We start from the raw sequence: 20,003 nt of genomic DNA, 5'->3' as shown, positions 1-20,003 counted from the left end.
CTTATATCCCCAAAGGCCTGTGTTGGGTAATGCAAAATAGTTTGGCGCCAAGTGCAGAGCAATTTAAATCCATAGGGGCTTACTAACTTATTATTCTCCCCAAAAACCCAAAGATAAAAAAACAGGCTAGCTAGGCCACAAAGTAAATTCTTTGTTTTATTAATAAGTTTTTGTTTACAAAATTGTATAAAGAGTTTTGTTTGGTTTTGTTGGATTTTTCACTTTTGGTTTCTGGGTTTCTGCATGTGCTTCTTTGTAAATTGTGGTTACTGGGTAGGCAATTATATGTATTTTACACGTACAATTAGCAATAACTAAATGGTTTATATGCTACACTAAAATACAGTTATGCAGCAACGACTAGCAAGTTTCTCCATCTCTCTCTCTCTCTATTTCGCCTGTCTCTTTTTATCTCTGTACAGACTACATTTTTTCCTTTCCTTTTTTTTTGGTTTCGGGGATTCTTTAAGTACATAAATTAGCTATAGTTTTTTGGATGGTTTTTTTTTTTGGTTTTAGAATAGGGATTCTTGGGAACTCTCTGGGTTGATATATATATAAAAATAATACACAAGTTCACGGCTAGGCATAACATTTTAGCTCTCTGCATCATTTTCGTTTCTTCACTCCTTTGTTTAGGGACTAGATTAGGAACCACATTTGTACAGTTTTCGTTCTTTGTGTTCTCTTAGCTGCTCGCTCTAATTAAGTAAGTTACGTCTAAATTTATAAGGTAAATGTACAAAGTCAAGATATTCCTCCTTCTTTCTTTTTGGTTGCAGCTCTCAAACAGAACAAACTTAACATTAAACACACTAATTAAGGAAAAAAAAAACGCTAGAAAAAAAAGAACGCAAAAAAGCGGGCAATAAAAAGACTTAGTTCAACTAAACACTGTTTTTAAGTTAGGTAAGCAATTAAATAGCGGGTTGCGAGTGGTTGTGACCTGTAGACCAGGTCCTTTGGCAAGCATTCTCGATGGCAAGGCTCCTATCTTTGTTTTTGGCACTCAAACTAGGCGTAAATAAATATGGTAATATGGTAATAGTAGTTAAAGGTGGCATGCAAACTAGACGAAATACGAAATACTAGCACCCCTGATGGGCAGCCTTCCTGGGATCCTCTTGAAGATCCTCCAGGAGATCCTCCTGGAGATCCTCCTGAAGAGCCTCCTGAAGCTCCTGATTCTGCTGCAGGGCCAACTGTCTCAGCAGCTCGGAGGTAGCTTCCTCGCGCTTCGAGCGCTTCGCTGGCGGCGGAGGAGAGTGGGGCGGTGAATTTGGCGACGATAGGCCGCCCACCACGCCCACATCCTTGACCAAGGCATCCTGTGAGTCATCTTCATCGTCCACGTCGGGCAGCGTCAAATCCGTTATGTCCTGGTCCTCGTCCTCCGACGGCTCCTCCGCTTCCTCCTCCTCGGACCGCTCATCGTCTATGTCCACAATGGAGATGATGTCGCTGTCGCTGTCATCGTCGCCTGGAGGACCCTCTGGTGCTCGCCGCCGCCCCTTCTCTGCGGACTAGCTGGTGCTGGCCTGCGTTTGCAGCAAGTTGGCAGATGTGGAGGCGGCGGCGGAGGCTGAGGCGGAGGACGAGGCACTGGCAGCGGCCACGGCGGCTGGTGAGAGCACACTGGCTCCGGGGAAGTGGCACGGACACGCAGGATTCGGCATGTGACCCGGCTGACTGTTCAGCTTGCGGGTCAGCGTCTGCCAATACTCGATTTGGGCATTGATTAGGGCGATCTTTTGCCTGCTCTCCTCGATCCTCAGCGAATTAATCAGCTCCTGGTGCTGGCTTCTCGCTCCACCGCTTGGACTTGCCCCCGACGCATTGGTCAATCCCACGCCGCTGCTGTTCGCACTGCTCCCTGTTCCGGATCCGGAACCGCTGCTGTTTAAGGTGCTGCAAGCATTGCTGCCTGCCGACACTGCCAGTCCATTGTAGCCATTGAAACTGCCTGCCGCCCCAATGGCCACGCCGCCCGTCTTGTCCCGCCCCAAATGATGGTGCGTCTGCTGGCCATGGTGGTTGCCGTTGAGCAGCAGCTGCACTCCATTGGCGGTCACTGTGGTGTGGTTGTTGTTGATGTTCGTGTGGCCGGCGGTGCTGCTGCTGCTGTTATTATTATTATTGTTGTTGTTGTTGTTCGCGCGCTGTAGGCGTGGCAGGTGCAGAGTCGGCGGTGTGCGGCGACTGCTGACGGCCAGCGATGAAACAGGAGTGGCGGACACATAGGGGGCATTGATGGCCGCCTGCAGCGACTGCGACGGATTGACGGCGGACAAGCCCAGGCCGTTCAGTAGCGTGTGCTGTTGCACTTGCTCCGCCGTCAGCGGCAGTACTCCGCTGGCATTGGAGCCACCATTGCTGGCATTGGACAGGATGGCTGACGGATTGGAGCCGCCATTCTGCAGCGTCTTGTTGATGTTGGCGAAGCTGCCCACGCGTATGTGGCCCACAGTCTGAATGGTGATGTCCGGCTTGGGCGCTGCGGAGGCATAGCTCCCACCGCCAGAACTGACCGAGGTCTTTGTGGAGCACACGGGCGAACTGGCGGCACGGCGAACGGTATCGGTGAGCCCATTGCTCGACACATTCCCGGGCAGCGAGGCGGAGGAGACACCGCCGCCGCCGCCACCGCCGGAGGAGGAACCAACCAGCTGACGCAGATCCGTGGGAAAGAGCACATCGTCCTCCTCCTCCAGGCACACTTCCGGCGCCTTGGGGCTCAGGCTGTCATCGTCGTCGTCGTCATCCAGACAGTCCATTCCGTTGTCCGTCTGCTCGTTGTCGCTGATCGTCTCCGACTTGATGAGGATCACGTCCGTGTCCATGCCCTCGGGATAGAGGGGCATCTGCAAGTGGGAGGAGAACAAATGATACTGAAATCATTATGGACAGCGTTTTAGTTTGAGTTTCAGTGGGGGAGTTTCAATGGCTTAGCATAGAGTTAGGGTATTTGGAAAAGCATAGAAGTTAGGATTGGTAGTCTACGAGTACAGATATAGGATAAGCTGCCAAGGAAAAGGTATGAGATACAATGATTGTTGAAAGTATGGGTTAATTCATAGGTGAACAGTTCTGTAGCATGAGAGAGTATGAGAGCCCACCTTGGAGTCCTCGTAGTCATCCGCATGGTGTCCGTTTCCCTGGCCGCCGCCTCCGCCGCTTCCCGTGAGGCACGGCTTTCCGCCCCCCGCGCCCTCCGGCGACAGCTGCTCGGCAATGTACTGGGCGACGGACTCCTGCCGCGCCAGCGTGTTCAGCAGATCCATGAACGACCGGTTGTCCTTGTCCTCGCCGCAGAGGTCCTTCTTGAGCAGCAGCTTCATGTTCTTGTACAGCTGGCGCAGTTGCTTGGCGCTACGCTGGTGGTAGACCCGCGAGTTGAACTCGTCGGCGATCTGCAGCCAGACCTCGTCCTTCTTGCGATTGGACTCCGCGTCCGTGCGCTTGTTCTCGATCACGTCCTTGTACTGCGCCGCGTAGCTCAACACCATGTTCCGCTCCCGCTGCGTGTACCGGGGAGTCTTCTCCATTTTCAGCCGTTTGCAAGACGTCTTGAAGCTGCAACGAGATGGAGATTCAAGATTGAGATTGTGGCTTTAACACTCATATAAATCTGAACTAAAACTAAACTATTTGAGGTAGATTTATGGAGATTTTAAGGATGTTACATGAATATCGCTTTAAGATCTTGTTTGTCCAAAATTTTGGGCTTTAACTTCTAAAATAATCAAAAAATAAATGTAAAAACCAAAGTATAACTATAGATCTTTCAAAGGCTATAAAATATAAATAAGTGGAAGGGACTTGTAACTGAAATCGTATACTTAACTAACATATATTTAAATGTTGGTCTAAAATTGTTACTCTTTTAAAATTTTCCAAGTGATATGCAGACCTTTGCTTTTGAACCTATAACTTTACCCATTTGTTTTCCATTTCGAAATACCTTTAAAAGTTACCATTACCTTGAAATACCTTTTATATTTAATTAATAAATTGAATTTGAAATAAGTTCACTCAAGCTCTTTTGAACGAAACTCCACCAGCTGTGCACCATACAGATCCCGTCCAGCCACAGCCACCCCCTCCCCCTTGCCGTTTCCTGACTACACAGCCACCCCCCTGCAATCGATCCGATCCCACCGACATTCTTTAATTAATAAAATATTGAAAACAAAAGCAACAACAAACGCAACTGCTCCACTCTTTGACACCCACCCACCCACTCACACACACACATGTGGGCGCATTCTGGGAGAGTGATAAGCTGCCGACGCAGCCAAAAAGGGAGGGAAAAAGAGAGCAGTGCACTGGAAACACATAAATAGATATCTACAACACGGTGGATATGTGATAAGTATTCAACAGATGACATAAAACGATTAATACCAATTCATATTCACAGGATACCATTAAATAAAGTGAAATTGAAACTGGATATTGTAATTTTTGGTTACTCAATCGTCAAAATTAAAGTGAATCTGTCTATCATTAACAAGTTAGGTCATAGAACGTACCCTCTCTTTTTCTTCCACGGACATCTTTGAAATCCTCGATAAAAGTGCAAAGGCCAAAAGCCATTTATCGATAAATGATCCTGGAAGATTCTCTTCTTAATGAAGAGAAGATTATGGAACCAAAGCTGCTCTTAGCGGGGGTGGAAAATAGAAGAGTTCGCAAGAGAGGAGCAAGCGACAGCAACAACATGCTGCATTAACTGATATCTAATCTGGAAATTGGAGATTAGCGTGAAACTCACCGCTCCCACACAAAAAAACATACACACACACACGCACACATAGACAGGGCAGGGAGGGGAGAGAGAATGGGTACTCACGTTTTGAGGCCGCGCCAAAGCCGGCGAGCGGGCGAAGAAAAGTGGGTGGCAGGCAGGAGAGAGCGAGCCAGAGAGCAGGAGAGAGTGGGGAAAACGAACGAGCCCAGCAAAACTTCGCGAACGGCGGCGACGAGGCGCAAAGCTCGACTGAATTTGAATTCGAATTCGGGCACGCTCAGAAGTACCGTTGGATTGGAGTGCAGCAGCGACGTCGGCGTTGGGCAAACAAAAATAGGAATAGCTGGCGAAGAAGAATGGAGCTCTGCTCCTACTCCTCCTCCTCCTCGTTCTCCACATAAGAGACCTCCTGTCTCCAACACACACACACACGCCCACAATGAGCCCAACTGTTTGCACACACACACAACACAGTGCTTATGTGTGAGACGTAATTAAAGCTTGAAACCGAGTTTACAACAACAAACCAACAAACCCTCCCCCCACCCCCTGCGAAGAGGCGAAGTCGAAGCAAGAAGAAGAGGCTTAAGAACAGCAAATAAGTGTGCGAAAGAGAGGGAGAGCGAAACTTGGAGCAGAGAGAAACCCCCAACAATGAGCGCAGTTTATAAATAAACGTTGTTCTTTTTGCCGCTTTCAAGCTGCAACAAAGTAAGGGTTGAGCTGACGTGTGAGTGCGAAAGAGAGCTGAAGAACAAAATACATACAAATGTACATATGTATGTATGTGGGTCCACGCGGTTTTAATTAATGAATGGGTTACATAACCTCAAATGAGTTGGGGGGGGGGAAGTCCAGCTTAAAGTCCAGCTAAAAGAGACTTAACCTACAATATCAGGACCTTAGGATGTAAGTAATATCCAAATTTCTTTATAATCCTGGTTAAAGGATAACTTTGAAGTAGGAAATATGAAATATTAAAGGAACAAGGATTTTTTAAACATGGTTCCAGGATCAAAAAACATAATAAACATGAAGTTTCCTAATATAAATTCGGATGGATCTAGTGTATACTGATCACCATACTGAACCATCCAATTAAAAGCAAAAAAAAAGGATGTTGGGCGGAAGTTCCAATGGATGGTTTATGGCAGGGAAACGGAATAGCCTGACTACGATTGATCGATTGCCCGATAAACAGACGCAGTCTGAGCAATGGAAGCGGCATTGCTAAGCGTCTGCGTCACTGCGCCGCTGTCGAGTCAAGTTTTAAGATAAGATTTGAGGCAGACTGTCTGTATCTGTATCTGTATCTGTATCGGTAACCATGTGCACAAGTGTGGGTTCGCTTGGTTTTGTTTCAGTTCGTTTCAGTTTGGTTTCAGTTTGGTTATCTACGAAATCCACTGGCAATGGGGCTTCCATTCCAGCGTAGCGCTGAGCAGTGCAAACAAGCAAAGTTTGCTTTTTAGGGACAGCACAGCACAGCACAAGCACAAGCGTTGCTTAATGCGATACCTCACCTCAAGTTATCTACACACTCACACACTCGCACAAGCCGCGCAACAGGTGGAATTATTTACTGATAAGCCGCTGATAAAAGCGAGCCCCAGATAGGAAACGCGGGGATGGGGGGCAATCAAGAATCGAGGTGGGAGTGGGAGTGGAGTGGAGTGGTTTGGTGTGGAGCTTCTCTGGGGGGTGGGAAAGGGTTTCAAGTTCTAATTGGCTTTGTTTGCACGCTGATAACTCGGTGCAACCTGAAACCCCCACCTCCAGGTCTGTCTCTCCCCATCGAAAGCCCCTCCTGTGGCAGCCCCGGTTCCAAACGCACCTGCGTCCCACGATCGAAGTGCCTGTGCCCGCTGCAGTTGGAGCTATTCTTCTGCTCTTCCTCCTCGTGACCACCAACTGACGACTCGGGCCCCGAAGTCTCCTGGTAATCCGCGCGTGCTTTCCCTTTTTCTTCTCCTTTCCGGCCGACTGAGGGGTACGCATTTTCCCCGAGCGTCACCGACCGCAGCGCTTGAGTTGACAATTTTTACTACTACCGCTCGGCTGTCAGAGCAGCGGAATCGTGGAATCGGGCAGCGCTCACCGACACCGTCTCAATGGGTGTAATGTTCCCTCCACATTTGTGTGTGGGAGCGTAGCAAAAGCGCTTGCAAATGCTGGCCGGCGTTGTGCAATTTCCAATCTCGAGCGGCTGAAACTGAGACCCACGATCGGGTTCGGATTTGGGTTCGGTTTTCGAACTCAAGAACCATCCCCATCGTCTCGCCTCCAGTTTCTAAACCACTCCAGTCCGGCTAAGGATCATTATAATACATCATTATTAAACTCTTCAAGAAGCATTGAGTAGAGGAAAGCTTTGAGTTGGCTTACAGAAAACTTTTAATGATGTTCTTTTCAATGTAGGATTCCCAGTCCTAACGTTTCTTCTAACATGTATTACTGTAACACAAGGAACCATGAACCATGAACTATCGAACTGTCTATAACCTGGCCTATATAAAGGTTTACCCTGGACTCACCTGGATTTATAGCCGGCTACAGTCTGAAATGGATTCCCTTCGTAGCCGCTGATCCTCGGCTCTTCTCCTTCTTCTTCTTCTTCACTGGTCTCCTCCTCCTCCTCCTGCTCCACCTGTTCCTCCTTCTCTTCTTCCTCCTCCTCCTCTATGTTTATCTTATCCCTTTGGTCCTCTATTCTGCTTTATTTTATAGAGCTGAATCGGAGCGATTCAAAAAAAAGAAGAGCGCACGGCTTGTTGTTTCTTGCCTTCGGTACACGCGGCGTATGCGCAATATTTTCAACTACTTGTCCAACGTCGCTGACCGCCAGCCGTCTCCGTCCCGCTCACACACTCGCCCCGTCTCTGTCCCTCTCCACAGCACTCTCTCCCGAAGACTAGAAGACTCGAAGACTTTGTCTTTGGTTTTTGGTTTTCGGGTCTTTGTGTGCGTTTCTTCCTATTGGTTTTGATATCGTTTATAGCTGAACGCTGAACACTGAACGCTCGTTCTGTTTCCACTGCTCACAGTTGTTGTTTCAAACCTTGGACTAAAATTAAAAATACATAGAGAAGTGAATTTGTTAATACGAAATCACGCCAAAACGTAAACATTAGCGGAGAAAGAGCTGGCGGAAAAGCGGCGGGGAAAAGCGCAGGCATAAGTATAGGTGTAAGTGTGTATGGATACACAGCACAAACTGAATCAGAATTAAGAACAGAAGAAGACTTCTTGACTTGAGTGCTGCCCTGCGATCTCGATCCCACCATTTCAGCCCTCTTATCTAGCCAGATCAGATCAGAACAGTACAAAATAAACCGAATTCCAAACAGAACCTGCTCTATGGCGCCCTCTCTTTTCGGAAAGTTAGGCCTCATTGAAACCGCACTGAAACTAATATCTAATCTGGCTGTATGGCTACCCGGCATTATCTTATCGCCTTAAGGTGGGCTTGTGGCTCCACGAGAACTTGGAAGTTGGGTGGATGATTCACCCACTACCCACCTGATCCGCCGGACTCGATAAGCTACGGCCAAATAAGGTTACCCTATAGAGCATAGTTTCTGAAGCCCAAACTAGGATCTTTAAAAAGTTTACTTAAATCTGGAAAAACCTCTTTAGCCTGACATTATTGCATTTTCTTCCTATTCTGTAAATATCTGCATCTTTATTGTTTATCATTTATCTTAGAAATATTGATATTTGATGGATTTCCTCACAAAATATTTATGTATTTATACAACACATAATTATAAAACATTAAATCAATAACAAAGTTCCAAGACTAAACAACCTATAGATCTAAGCTATACAAAAAGGCAGTCTCAAGATCATACAAGTTACCTAGGTACTCTTGAGAAGTTCAAGTCTATCTGAAGGATTTTCTAGCAATGGATCGTTGACAAGCCCGTCTTTTCAACCAAATATTCTGGATGATGGAAATGATCGGAAATTCAGAAATCAAAGATTTAGTCATACGCTTTATATACCTATAAAGATATATAGCTTTAGGGATATATGCATGTGCTTATGACGAATCAAGAATTCGAGGAATGAAGAAGACGCAGATCTGTGCTCGCTACAATTGCAAACAAACAACAGCGAAAACCAAAGAAAAGCAGAGGCATTCCGAGCTGGCCCTGTTCATCTGGTTCGCTTCCGCCAGCCCACACACGCCACGCCTCTTCTCTTGGCATGAAAAACAAATGATATCCCGGCCTTTTACCACCACCCCGCCCCCAAGCAGCCCGTAAGTAGCCCCCTAAGACCCCTAAGACCCCCAAAGAATCAACGCGAAACAAAATAAAATATAAAAACAATAGTGGAAATCAAAGCGCAGAGACGAGAGCGTGCCTTACCCGATAACCGTACCGGATAACCGCTGCCAACCGCTTACCGTTCCGAACTGGCCCGATTCGGGATTCGAATCAAAACGAATGCTCTGCTCTGATGTTGCTCCGATCTCCGTTCTTTGGCCGCACTCAAAGAGCAGCCGTCGCAGTCTAATTTGATACTGAAAGCGAATTCGGAATTCAGCCGCAGAATACCGAGACTCGAGCGGTCCGAGCAGCCGGAGCAGCCGTCGCAGCCTGTTGGCCGCGTCTCCGAAGGTGCACGCCCCCCCGCACCCCCCTGCTGGCCAGTCCGCAGTCCCCAGTCCCCAGTCCCCAGTCCGCCGTCTATTGGGGTCGAGCTGATCGCATCGAAAAGCGCCATGAGGGGTTGGCAAATTTCCAACCGAAAGTTCTGCTCTGCCACCGCGCATCTGTATCTGTATCCGTATATCCGTATCTGTATCTGTGGCTGCGTGTCTGTCCAAGAGAAAGAGAAAGAGCGGAGCTTCGGGAAAAACGATTTTACATTGCGCACAGCCACAAGCAAGTGAAAAGCAGCGCCAGGCCGATCAGCAGGTCAGAAGGAAAACCGAAGAAAATCCAGCCTGGTATGGCTTTGTATGCCCTCAACAGGGGCGCCATCCAAAGGATTACGTAAATCTTTGGAGTAATCGGTGATGTCCAGAGTCCTTAAAAAGCTTATCAATCATATTTTGGAAAGATTAACTTAGATCTTCTCTTGCATTCAATTGATCGTATCTTAAGATATCCATATCCTGAGATCTCCTTCTGTAACTTGGGAACCCTCAGAAATTCGTATAGTTTAGTAATATATGGCCCTATTAACTTTTTAACTTCAGTACACCTGGGTTTTTAATGGAAGGATAAAATACCTTACAACCCTCTTTCTTAATCCTATATTTTGAAAAGTTTCCTCAATAGTATCTGGTAGTATAATCATTTTTTGGTTTGCCTTAAACTCAAAATTCTAGATAGAATTTCTGATTCCAAGAGCTTCGAGACTATAAATGGAGTTTCTGTCCCTGTGAGCTTTAAGACTTCTTTGGAGACACCTGTGGGGGGACCTTGTAACCCCCTTATCCGGTACAGATCCTGCTTGATTCTCTCTGCCCTCCGCTTGCCCCCAAGGTCTGAACAAATCTCATCCAACCCGACCTGATCCAAACCGATCTGATCTGGTCCAATCGCTCGAGTACGCAACTGTACTTGGCATCTCGCAACTTGGCAGCTGAAAAGTATTTTCGACTTTAAAAATAGCTGCCCCAAAGATGAGGCAAAAAGGGGAGGAGAGGAGGAGTAGAAAAGGAGGCGGAGGAAACGAGAGGCGAGAGAGGGATCGGTTTGATTTTTGGCTTTTGGCTAGAAGCGGGGTGGGGTGGGCGGAATGGGCGGCGGGAGCAGCTAACAGATGCCTGCGTTTACAAATAGCCCCTGTTTAAGCTCTCTCGCCGATGATGAAAATTGATGGGTCCGAACGTATGGAAAACCATATTCCATTTTCGATATTCCGTTTCGGCTTTTCACCATTTTCTCCGTTTTCCCGTGTGTGTCGGCTGGTTGAACGTGCACTGGTGTGTGTGCGCTTTTGGAAACTCGAAACTAATGAGGTCGACCACGTAGTCCCATCCGACTTCTGGAGCCCCTACCTTTTGCCCCTTCACCATCCTTGAGCTGGCCTCGTAATACCTGCCGAAATCCGTTTCAGTGAAAATCATGGTAACGTCCTTGTTCTGTAAAGTTTGGTGGGAACTTGAACCACACTTTTGAAAAAAATCAAGCTGAATCTCAATAGGAAAAGTACGTAGACTGACAAAAAAGAATATATAGATAAAAACTTTGTGTGTACCTTAAATTTCTTTCTAATTCAAATTTTTTGCATGATTTAATTTTTTTGCAGATCTTATCAAATTAAAAAATAGACACTTTAAGGGTTTTAAACTTTGAATCAAATCGTAGCTAATATCACCTTGTTATATATATGTTCATATCAAATCATGCAATTTTAATATTTATACCTAATATAATGCTTATTGTATTACATTTAAATATGAAATAAAACATTTTTAATTCAATACTATTACATTTTTTTATCAGTGTGTGTTTTACCATAGGTTTTATACATCTAATACGTCTAATTACGGTTCATATAGGAATCTGATTTCATAGTGATGAGATCTTTTATTAGCCTGAAAGGATTTTTAGAATGGTGGTCTCCACTCTTTATATTTATAAGCTGCGAGTTTTAACAGCAAAGAGATCTACGATACCTCGCACATCAATAGGATATGAAAACTAAGATTGGGTCAACAAAAATTAAGCAATTCAAGATGATAATAAACTAATTATTATATGCAGGTACATATGTACCCTCCCAATACCAGTGTCGGATGCGAAGAGTGCTGGATTTGGGTGGGTAGCCAGAAGTACTACCGCAGGTCCAAAGAGAGCGACATGGGCCGGTCTTTGGAGGCGAATTCGTTGCGTTGGTTTTTTCTTTTCCTTGGCAGCCTCTCCTCCTCGTTTTCCTCGCCTCTCGCGCCTGACGCTGCGATTTGAGTTCAAATTTATTTTTGGCAGCACCGCCAGAGCAGTGCCCCCGCCCCCTGGCCCCGCATTTCCCGCTTTTCCCAGTTTTTCCGGGGCTCAGGGGGCTCGGGGGGCTCAGGGGGCCCTTTCAAAGGGGCGGTATTGGAGTCGGAATCGCGATCGGATTCGGGATCAGAGGCCCGATCGCCTTGCTCCGCATTGTGTCTCTGTTTGTGTTGCTTTATCTAGTTCTGAGGTCTGAGTTCTGGGGTGTGAGTGCGTGCCTGTGTTTAATATAGGCTTCCGCCCCTCTCCTGGATTGTTTGTGTAATCCATTTAAAGGTAATTGAACTTCCCTTTCCACCTTTCGACTGCCTGCCATCCCATCCCATCCCATCCCGACGAACTAAGCCGAAGTCGAAGTCGGGGCTCTATATATAGCCGGATCAGAAATAGAAGAGTGCGGGCTTCGAGTGTGTCTATGGCATGGCATGGGGCTGGAAATGGAAATCGGGAAAATAGAAATGGGTACTGGGCGCTAGACGGTAGACGGCAGAAGAACCTGCTGCTCAAGACGAGCCCAAAATTAGACGCGGATATCCCTACCTATCCCCTTCAGTCGATGATTCCAAAGTGCCAAGGCGATCTGGGTTCAGATACAGATCAACAGATCAGATCGCATGAGATCGGCTATAGGGGATCGCAAATGGAACTTGGAGAATTCGTTTGGAGCACTCTCGGAAAAATGAGACGTTTGCTGGGTGCGGTATTTTTAGGCCAAAGCATCATCATAAAAGTTTTCCTTCCCCCCACCCACAGTTCGTGCGGCAGCTTTTCCAATTTTTGTTTTCAGTTTTCCATTATTTTTGGGTAAAAATTTTTGGAAACTATTGATCAACGCGAGAACTAGGGAAAACTAGGGTAAAATATTCCTATTAAAGTAATGTGGAACACTTCTCTTACAGAAAAACTAAAGGCATTTACGGAATGATATACTTTTCCCAAAAGCGAATGATGAATCATTAAAAACTGCAATTGACATGTTTTTCAAAAGTAATATTTCTTTAGTTAGAAAAAGATACCATCAACTCTGCTCTAATTTGGTTAATTAAAACTCTGGCTTACGATCATAACCTCATTTGTACATATCCGTTTCCCCTGCTCTTCATTGATTGGAAATTACGTTAAGTGGCATTTCGCCATAAATCGATAACAATTAATGCGACAAAAGTCGAGGACAAAACGAAAGCAACAATAAAGCGCGCTCCAAAAGGAAAGGACGTAAAAAGGAAGCAAAGCAACTGCGACTTTACCGTAAGCACGAATCGGAATCAAGCGAGAGCTTTGGTCTAAGGACAAAGCTTTGGTCAAAGTGTGTGCGTGTGTGTGCTGAAAGCGTGTGTTGATGTCATAAATCGCAGGCAAAAAGGACAAGAGGAAGAAAAAGGTGCAAACAGCTGTGGAAAATAAACACGTTTCAAAGGGAAAACAGGGAGGGTATTAAACAAATCCGAAACCCAAACCGCGTTTTGGATTTTTTTCAACTTGGATTTTCAAGCGGCGCTCCTGGGGTGGAAAAACACGTACGCACACACACACACACCAACGACCCTCTCTCTCTCACACACACACACAGACGGAGCTTGAAACTTCAATTGGAATCTTGATGGCGAATTACGTTTGATTTTTGTTATGTTCTGCGATTTTTATGCTACTTTTTACTCACGCTCGTTTTCGTATTCCTCTTCTTCCGCTTCGGTTCGTCCTCAAATGCCACAATCTCCGCTTTTCGCAATGTTCTTTCGCACCTTATGCAGCACTTTTTTCCACACACATACATATGTACGCTCTGAGCTCGACTTTCAACCTGTGGGCCTGTGCCTGTGTGTGGGTGGCAATTACAGTTACAGTTACGCCAGGACGCTTTGCCGCTTTTCGCTCTTTATAACCAAAACCAAACAAAAATTAGAAAAAAAAAATAAAAGGTACTGGAAGCGAGGCACCGTACACACTCCAGTCGGGAAAAACAATAAGAACGGGAAGCAAAACACAAACAGAACAGAACGAACGGAACAATCGCAACAACAACAACACTCTGCTCTGGCGGCAGCGCGGCTGAACAGGCGAACGCGCGACTTCAAAATGCCAGATTTTGTTGTGGCACGGCGAAAAGAAACAGAGTGATGGAGGGGGGAGCGCGGACGAGGAGGGGAGGGCAGGGCGCCAAATTCAAAACAGTGAAGGAGGAAATCAAGCAACTGGTGATTTTTCTCTGGTCGGAACAGAATTGTTGTTAAATAAATAAAAATACAAATGTTCCATTACATGTATTAAAAACTTAAGAAAACTTAAAAGAATAGAAGTTTACGATGGTCTTTTAAAACTATTAATCATTTATTTGGCTTAAATTAAAACACTGTTTGAATTAGTGCGTTAGTCTAATAAATATATGATCAAAACCTATAAAGTGATCAGAGAAACTTTGAGTAAAGAGAAAATCCATTCAAAATATCTCCTGCGCTATAACTTATAAAATGTATAATATTATTTTGTAAACAACCACTAAAGAATTTTAAAAGCGGAAAGTTAGTTTTTAACGTATAATTTACTGAGATCGAGTGAATAAAGTCACATAAGGTAATTATTCATTTTCAGATTTTATACGGTATTTTTGCAATAAGATTGATTGATAATTAAAGCGATTTCAATATTTACCCTATATTTTCTAGCTAGTTTTAGTGCCTCGAGGAGCTGCATACCGCCAGGTGGCAACGCCGCGCAAGTGCCAGTGTTGCACAGCGCTGGCATTCCATCCGCAGTTTATAAACAAACATTGAAACGCACACGCAGTATACACACGGAAAAAACTATTTAAACACCCAAGCGCCGCAATCTAATCGTTGCGAATCCCCGTGTTCCGCATCCGCATCCACATCCACAATCGCCCCCGCACCGAATAGCTCAGTAACCCAGTCCACAATGCTGAAGATTGCCGCCGAGGGAATAGCGCCACGTCTGGCTGCCTGTTGCTCCATCGGAGCCACCAGTGCCCAGAGCAGCTGCCACAGGATTGCTCCGCAGGCGGCCAAGGCCACCCAGAAGTACCTGTCGCAGTCGCAGCACCTCCACAAGATGCTGGTCATCAAGGATCACTACGAGTTCGATCAGAAGGTGAGTCAGGATTATGCAATGGAAGGGGGAGCGGGAATGGGAACGGGAATGGAATTGGGAAATGACCTTGCTACGTTGCTGCTGGCGTACGTGATTGGTTTCCCGTGGGGGGGCAGGGGCGGAGAAGGCAAAAGGGGTGGTGACGGAGATGGAGGTGTTGGATCCACTCCATGACGCACTTGGCCATGGACCCGACCCGTGTCCAAACATGTGTATGCGCACACTCGCCTCATTGCTTGTTTTTGTTTGCCCGTGTGGCTCGAGTATGCAAATGAGCCCCCCCAAAAATATTGCATACCGGTTTGAACCCCTTTTAGCCAGTTGGGGGAGCCAGCTGCAGAAGATCCACCAGCACATGGCTCCACACATTATCAATTGCAGGTGGATTAGGCAAGATAAGAAGAGGGGTAACTACATCATATAGTATATAGTGTTCTATAGATTCAGCAGTAGCCATTATTTGCCATCCCACTATAACTTAAAGAATAAATATGGTTATCTGAAAGTGACAGGAATTTAAATGTACCAATATAGCAGGCAAAACTACAAGATGAATCATTCCGAATGTCATGACGTTATGCCTATAAGTAAACTGATCAAGTATGACGTTATGTGCATGACCTTATAATACTATGATGGGTTCCTAGGAAATACCCCACTGCGTTGTGTAAACACTTTTAAACAATACTAAATATACAAATTATATATCATCAATTCTAATGCCCTATCCTTTATTCCACAGGTCATCAACAGCGACAACCCGGTGATCGTGAACTTCCACGCCGAATGGTGCGATCCCTGCAAGATACTCACGCCCAAGATGCTAGAGCTGCTGGAGAACTCGAACGATATCGACCTGGCGGTCATCGATGTGGAGACGAACCTGGATCTCGTCGAGACCTTCGAGGTGAAGGCCGTGCCCGCTGTGTTGGCCTTCAGGAATGGCGTCGTCGTGGACAAGTTCATCGGCCTGGTGGACGCCAACAGCATTGAGACGCTCATCGACAAACTGAAGCGGAAGCAGCAGCAGAAACAGTAGTTCAATGGAAGGAAGGATAGGTGGATTGGATGGGATCTGGGATCTGCAACTGGGAGGTCATGATTTTACAAAATGAAACGGGAGACTGTTACTGCGATACAGCCCAATGTCGAGGCGGGAATTGCAATCATTGAAACTGAGTGTGCACAAAATACTTTAATATGCAATAAAAACTAATCTTACTTTAATGGTTTAGAATATTAATGGATCGCTTTATTGTGGTTTATTTATACAGATACATAAAACTCGTTGGCCCAAATCTGGTTATCTAGTTACAATCCAAACAACATGCCCCAGACAAGGTGCCGATTACAATTCTCGTTAGGCGTAATACAAATAGACGTACACATACGGTATGGATTCTCGGGTAAAATAATATAACTCAACATTGTATATATAAACAAAGAAATCGATATAGAAACAGAACAGAGGCGGTTCAAAGTCCGCCGACCGATCGGTGCGATTTTGGTGGCGGAACCTACAAACTTACGACTAACCGGAAGCGGAAATGGATGCGGCAAAAGCGGGTAACGGTAGCATATCAGCGGTTACGGCCGGCGGTCGTCCGAATTCAAAAACATTTTATTCAGAATACACAGCCGCACAAAGGGAAGCTGGGGTCGGAGTTCAAGTGTTATGGTTAAAAAGCTATTCAGTCCTGCCACCGTTTTTAATGGGTACTCCTTGATTTTCACCGAATTGCACATTTTCGAAAAACTACATTTTCAATGTTACATTTTTCCAATTTTAATAAAATTTATGAACGGCAACAGGGCTTCTTGTGCATGCAATTTGTTGTGCATCTAATTCTATTCAATAGGGTTCGAGAAGCGGACAAAGGGCATATTCCGCATCGGAATCGATTCCGATTGAAATCAGCAGTGGTTGTGTCGAATCTTAGAACGTGGTCAAGTGATTGAAACCCCAAACTCCATGCCTCCGCAGCTTTCCTTTGTGGGACTGTGTCATCCGGGTGGTCTTGGTCAATCCTCAGGGCGGTCCGAGATGGCAGATCGCCAACCGAGAAGATCCCATCGAATCCGCTGCGGCCGACGGCGGTCACCGGGCTTCTCAGCGCGCCAGCTGGATGATCAGGGCGGCGCACATCTCGAAGAACTCCATGGTGTGGTGTCCGGTCGGCTGCAGCGGCATCACTCCGGACACGCTAAGCGGGGGCGGCGTGAGGCTCTCCATGATGACGTCGTCGCCCTGCTCGACCTCGTCGTTGGTCAGCGACTTGAAGTCGAGCAGATAGCTCTTGGCGTCCACCTGGTATAGCTGCAGTGACATCTTCGAGAACTTGCCCGTCTTTACGTTCTGTCGTCGCACGCGCACGTGGTACGGATTAATGATCTTCCACTCGTAGCTGAGGGCCTTCATGGCCCGGTACACCTCCAGCATTATATCGTTCGGCTTGCTCTGCGACCGAATGCCCAGGTGCCACTTGGCGCGCTTGATGGGCGTGCCGCCGCGAGCGGTCTTCTCCGGAAACGCACCGCCGCCCGACGTCTGCACGGACATGGCCAGCTGGCGTTCCCGCATCGGGGCAATCCGCTCCGGATGCGGCCGGATGGTGCTGCTAGGCGTGCCGCCCGAGGCCGGTGGCACGGGCGTGGCCGTGCCGGAGCTGGCTGCAGTGCCTCCGCCCACAGTCACGGTGGCCAGCGGTGCCTGGTTGTCCAGCGACGACTGGTGGGGAACGGGCGGTGGCGGCGGCGGCGGTGGCGAGCCGGCCACAAAGAAGTTGTTGATCTCGTTTATCTGGTTGGCCGCATCGTCGGCGAAGCGCTTGTTGTCGATGATCAGATGGTAGGCGATGGCCAGCTGGTCGTGCGGATCGCCGCTGAGCAGCGAGTTGTGAACCTCGGTCTCCTTGACGCCGAACTTGGTGCAGACCTCGGCCACCGCATAGGTGTCGATCACATTGGAGTCCTGCTCGATGGACGAGGGAAAGAGGTAGGCGGGCAGGTCCTTCTGGAACCACTCGTGCTTCTTGATCTCCTCGATGTTGGCCCGCTTGAGGGGATCGACCTGCAGCATCTGGCACACCAGATTAACAACCTGCTTGTTGAGGTACTCGGGTATCGGGAAGATGCCCGACTTGATCTTCCGGAACAGCGTGGGCACGTGCTCGTCGTCGAAGGGCAGCGTGCCGCACAGCAGGGCGTACAGGATTACGCCGCACGACCAGATGTCCACCTCGGGTCCGGCGTACAGCTTGCCGGAGATCACCTCGGGGGCCGCGTAGTTGGGCGAGCCGCACGAGGTGCGAAGGAACTCGCCGTCGAGCATCATGTTCGAGAGCCCGAAGTCAGCGATCTTCACGTGCATGTTGTGGTCGAGCAGCAGGTTCTCCGGCTTCAGGTCCCGATGCACGATCATGTGCCGATGACAGTAGTCCACGCCCGAGATGATCTGCTGGAAGAAGCGGCGCGCCTGGTGCTCCTGCAGCTTGCCGTGCTTTACGATGTAGTCGAACAGCTCTCCGCCGCTCACGTACTCCATGATCATGAAGATGTCCGAGGGCGTGGATATAACCTTTGGGGGGTAACAAAGTGGGTTATCAATTAATGGGAGTTGTATTATTGGTTGAAGTCCCTCAGTCCCGATTTTAATATTTTTTATAGTTCTTTGGGCATAGGTTATCCATATAAAAACTATTATAAAACTATTATTATTATTATAAACGAATGTTTGGGTTTTAAAGTTCTGTTAAAGTTAGGAACCTATATCACCAAGAACCAATCCTCTTTCTTGAAGGGTATTCCCCACTTCGCTCTCATAAAGAAGCCCTTGTTCTGTTATTTGTTTATTTTAATCATGTTTATTTTGTTTTCTGGCTAACGGCCTTGTCACCAGCAAACTAGTGCCCCAGTTTCTGCGGTACCTCCAGGAACCCTTCGCTGCCCTGGTCTTTGGGATCTGTTTACCCTGGTCAATGACCAGGATGACGAGAAAACTCATTGTTTGTACTTAGGATCGCGTTTCTGTTGTACGTTTCGGTAAAGTAATCAATTGATTGTTGCTGTTTATGGTCAAGAGTATACATTGTAGGGCGGAGTCCCCATATGTGGAATGCCTAAGTGCTTGCGCGCTGGCTCACCTGGTACAACTTGATGATGTGCGGATGACGGAAGAGCTTTAGGTTCTGGATCTCTCGCCGGATCTTGCCCACAACGTCTAGGCTCTTGATCTTCTGCCGGTTGAGTATCTTGACGGCCACCTTGACCCGGGTGATCTGGTGCTCGCCGATCTTCACCTTGCCAAAGGTTCCAGTGCCCAGGGTGGCGCCCAGCAGGTAATGACCGATCTTGACCAGCGGCTGCCCGTTGGCGCTGCCGGCGGCCACCGCCTCAGCGGCCGCTGCCCTCATCTGGGGCATCTCGACCTGGTAGCTCCTGGTTGGTGGGCAGGTGCTGCTCCACTGCTGCGCTGTAGGGGAGTGGGTTGGTGGGTGGTGGTTTTCAGAGGGTGGCGGTGGACGAGGGGAAGGTCGTTATCGTTTATTGCGTAGTGTAAGTCCGCTGAATCAACAGAAGAGAACGGAGAATAGAACACTTACGTTACGTTCTTCCTGCCCGCAGTGCCACCTCGTCCGGATGCGGATGTGGTGTGCGGTGTTTGGCAATGTGTGTGTGTGTGCTGGTGATGATTTCCTGGTTTTTAGTTTCGTCCGCGGCAACGAGAATCTGCTTTCCGTTTCGCTTGGCTTTTCTTCGCGTTTTGGTTTTGCTTATTTAATTGACATTGGAAGGCGCTGGCGCTTCCAACAACAGTCATTCCAGCAGCTGATTCGCGTCCCCTCTCTTTCTCGCCTTCCAGTGCCTATCGATAGCCTGCTGCTATCGGCAATCGGCGATCGACTTTCGCCAGGGCTGCAAGCAATACGGCGCGGGCAATTCAAAAATTGTTAGATTGTCTGTGGGGCTAAAAGTGAAAATATCTGAAATAATACTTATCAGTCGAAAAGCGAGCGAAAAGCCAAGCCTATTCAGTGTGCCTAATTCAAAACTCATTGATATCCAATTGAAAGGGAAAACATGGCCGCATTGTGATTAAAACACACATTTATTACACCAACTTGATTTTGTAAAGGGCTCTTTGGCTTGGACACTGAAAATACATCAATACACCTAGTACACCGAGG

The 20,003-nt window shown here is 47.2% G+C and overlaps 3 protein-coding genes across 4 annotated transcripts; 1 reads left to right on the top strand and 2 right to left on the bottom strand.

Annotated features, from left to right (window-relative positions):
• Positions 1 to 131: 131 nt before the first annotated feature.
• On the bottom strand, positions 132 to 6,814 carry LOC108016574 (streptococcal hemagglutinin). Its single transcript, XM_017083246.4, has 3 exons — positions 6,585 to 6,814; positions 3,117 to 3,573; positions 132 to 2,888 (listed from the first exon to the last, which is right to left on the bottom strand). Exons 1-3 carry the CDS (start codon positions 6,746 to 6,748, stop codon positions 1,524 to 1,526), a joined length of 1,986 nt encoding a protein of 661 aa, XP_016938735.2. The 5' UTR covers positions 6,749 to 6,814; the 3' UTR covers positions 132 to 1,523.
• Positions 6,815 to 14,459: 7,645 nt separating this feature from the next.
• Positions 14,460 to 16,044, top strand: LOC108016594 (thioredoxin). Its single transcript, XM_017083281.4, has 2 exons — positions 14,460 to 14,817; positions 15,560 to 16,044. Exons 1-2 carry the CDS (start codon positions 14,626 to 14,628, stop codon positions 15,854 to 15,856), a joined length of 489 nt encoding a protein of 162 aa, XP_016938770.2. The 5' UTR covers positions 14,460 to 14,625; the 3' UTR covers positions 15,857 to 16,044.
• On the bottom strand, positions 16,040 to 19,623 carry AMPKalpha (AMP-activated protein kinase alpha subunit). 2 transcript variants are annotated; one of them, XM_017083258.4, is made up of 3 exons: positions 19,419 to 19,623; positions 18,960 to 19,283; positions 16,040 to 18,394 (listed from the first exon to the last, which is right to left on the bottom strand). In XM_017083258.4, exons 2-3 carry the CDS (start codon positions 19,236 to 19,238, stop codon positions 16,928 to 16,930), a joined length of 1,746 nt encoding a protein of 581 aa, XP_016938747.2. In that variant the 5' UTR covers positions 19,239 to 19,283; positions 19,419 to 19,623; the 3' UTR covers positions 16,040 to 16,927. The 2 variants fall into 2 exon arrangements, with proteins under 2 accessions (XP_016938747.2, XP_016938746.2); XM_017083257.4 differs by having other exon boundaries at positions 18,960 to 19,288; positions 19,419 to 19,620.
• Between the last annotated feature and the right edge of the window lie 380 nt (positions 19,624 to 20,003).

This window comes from Drosophila suzukii, chromosome X (assembly GCF_043229965.1).
Source record: "Drosophila suzukii chromosome X, CBGP_Dsuzu_IsoJpt1.0, whole genome shotgun sequence".
Classification (NCBI taxonomy): Eukaryota; Metazoa; Arthropoda; class Insecta; order Diptera; family Drosophilidae; genus Drosophila; species Drosophila suzukii.
The sequence above is the reverse complement of the archived record's forward strand: the minus strand, read 5'-3'. Positions and strand labels throughout refer to the sequence as shown.

Coding starts and splice junctions, on each gene's coding strand:
- LOC108016594 (XM_017083281.4), top strand. CDS start 14,626: ATGCTGAAGATTGCCGCCGAGGGAATAGCGCCACGTCTGGCTGCCTGT. Junction 14,818..15,559: donor ACTACGAGTTCGATCAGAAG/GTGAGTCAGGAT, acceptor TTTATTCCACAG/GTCATCAACAGCGACAACCC.
- AMPKalpha (XM_017083258.4), bottom strand. CDS start 19,238: ATGCCCCAGATGAGGGCAGCGGCCGCTGAGGCGGTGGCCGCCGGCAGC. Junction 18,395..18,959: donor ACATCATCAAGTTGTACCAG/GTGAGCCAGCGC, acceptor TACCCCCCAAAG/GTTATATCCACGCCCTCGGA.
- LOC108016574 (XM_017083246.4), bottom strand. CDS start 6,748: ATGCGTACCCCTCAGTCGGCCGGAAAGGAGAAGAAAAAGGGAAAGCAC. Junction 3,574..6,584: donor ACTTCGATCGTGGGACGCAG/GTGCGTTTGGAA, acceptor ATCTCGTTGCAG/CTTCAAGACGTCTTGCAAAC. Junction 2,889..3,116: donor ATGACTACGAGGACTCCAAG/GTGGGCTCTCAT, acceptor TAATGATTTCAG/TATCATTTGTTCTCCTCCCA.